Raw genomic sequence first — 2,113 nt, forward strand, 5'->3', positions numbered from 1 at the left:
TGGATCGAAATATACTTAGAGAGCATCGGAACACGTTTAGAGTGCGTCAAAACACGTTTAGAGTGCGTCCAAACACTTTTGGAGTGCATCCAAACATATTTAGAGTGAATCGACACATTTTTACAGTGCGTCAAAACATATTTAAAGTGCCTCAAAACATGTTTAGAGTTCGTCTAAACATGTTTGGAGTGCATCTAAACATGTTTAAAATGTATTAAAACATTTTTAGAGTGCGTCGAAACATGTTTAGGGTTCGTCTAAACATGTTTAGAGTGCAACAAAACATGTTTAGAGTGCGTCCAAAGACATTTAGAGTGCATCCAAACATGTTTAGAGTGCGTCAAAACATTCTTAGAGTGCGTCAAAACATTCTTAGAGTGCATCCAAACATGTTTAGAGAGCATCGAAACATTTTTAGAGTGCGTCGAAACATGTTAAGAGTGCATCCAAACATATTTAGAGTGCGTCCAAACACGTTTAGAGTGCGTCCAAACACGTTTAGAGTGCGTCCAAACACTTTTAGATTGCATCCAAACATGTTTAGAGTGCGTCGAAACATTTTTAGAGTGCATCAAAGTATATTTAGAGTTCGTCGAAATATGTTTAAAATTCGTATAAACATGTTTAGAATTCTACAAAACATGTTTAGAGTACGTCCAAACACGTTTAGAGTGCGTCCAAACACATCTAGTGCCTCCAAACACGTTTAGAGTGCATCCTAACATGTTTAAAGTGCGTAGAAACAAGTTTAGAGTGCGTCAAAACTTGTTTAGAGTGCAAAAAAAGATGTTTAGAGTTCGACAAAATACGTTTAGAGTGCGTCGAAAAATACTTAAAGTGCATCCAAACATGTTTAGAGTGCTTGAGATAGTAGCAGACTCTCGGTTTTCGAATTCTGTATTCAGTTTCAGTGATGGTTTAAATATCACAATTGGCCATGAGTTTGAGAATAAGGAAGCAGCACAAGAATTTGTTCGCAAGGGTGCAGCTATGGGTCGTTTTCGTTACAGTACACTGAAGTCCGATAAAAAGTTGTGGGAAATAAGATGCAAATTTGCTGAATCGGGCTGTAATTGGAAGTTGCGGACGGCATTGATTTTAAACTCGGAGCGTTGGAGTGTAAGAAAACACAATCCCATGCATAGCTGCAAACCCGTATCTGAAACAAGCGAAGCTTTGAGGGGTACAAAGAAATTGGTTCGTGATTATTTGAAGGAAGAATTTCCCGGTAAACTTGATAGTACCCCTTCAGCCCATGAAATTGTAGACAGGGTAAAAGCCAAGTACGGTACAACCGTAACATATTTGACGGCATTACGAGGCAAACACAAAGCTGAAAGTGAGATTCGAGGTGATCCTGCTGAGCATTTCAGAAAGCTTCCTGGGTGGTTGCACATGTTGCAAAAGAGAAATCCCGGAACGATTGTCGGTCTTGAGTTGGACAAAGATGGCAAAAGTTTCAAATATCTCTTCTTCGCATTGGGTGCAGCGGTAAGAGGATGGAATTACATGCGTAAAGTGGTTGCAATTGATGCAACATTTCTCACGGGACAATACAAGGGTACATTGGTCGTTGCGACGGCACAAGACGGTGACCACCACCTATATCCGTTAGCCTGGGGGGTTATTGACAGAGAAAAAGATGCATCATGGAGATGGTTTATGAAAATGTTAATAAAGGCAATCCCAGATGGACCTGATGTTGTTGTGATTTCTGATCGACATAGGAGTATAATAAAAGCCGTCAGCGAAGTGTACAAAGAAGCAGGGCACGGATTTTGTGCGAGACATATAGCACAAAATTTGAAAGTCAAGGTTAACAAAGGCATGGGAAGAAAAAGTTCGAGAGGTGATACCGTTGCCGAACGGTTCTTCAAATACGCGGAAGCTTATACGTTGAACGAATTTGAAGACCTGTTTAATGATATGAAGGACAGGTACGAGGTTTTTTTTAACCATTATTACCTAATCTAAAATTGTGATTATTCTGAAACATGTGACCGTGTGACCATGTGACCATGTGACCATGTGACCGTGTGACCATGTGACCATGTGACCATGTGACCATGAGTGCGTCCAAACACTTTTAGATTGCATCCAAACATGTTTAGAG

At 40.0% G+C, this 2,113-nt stretch overlaps 1 protein-coding gene across 1 annotated transcript; it reads left to right on the forward strand.

Annotated features, from left to right (window-relative positions):
* Positions 1-849: 849 nt before the first annotated feature.
* On the forward strand, positions 850-1,937 carry LOC104823104 (the record flags this gene model as incomplete). The annotated part of the gene is made up of 1 exon (XM_010554528.1): positions 850-1,937. A coding segment is annotated over exon 1 (1,088 nt), but the record flags the coding sequence as incomplete, so codon positions are not given.
* Between the last annotated feature and the right edge of the window lie 176 nt (positions 1,938-2,113).

This window comes from Tarenaya hassleriana, unplaced genomic scaffold (genome assembly GCF_000463585.1).
Source record: "Tarenaya hassleriana unplaced genomic scaffold, ASM46358v1 Cleome391, whole genome shotgun sequence".
Lineage (NCBI taxonomy): Eukaryota > Viridiplantae > Streptophyta > Magnoliopsida > Brassicales > Cleomaceae > Tarenaya > Tarenaya hassleriana.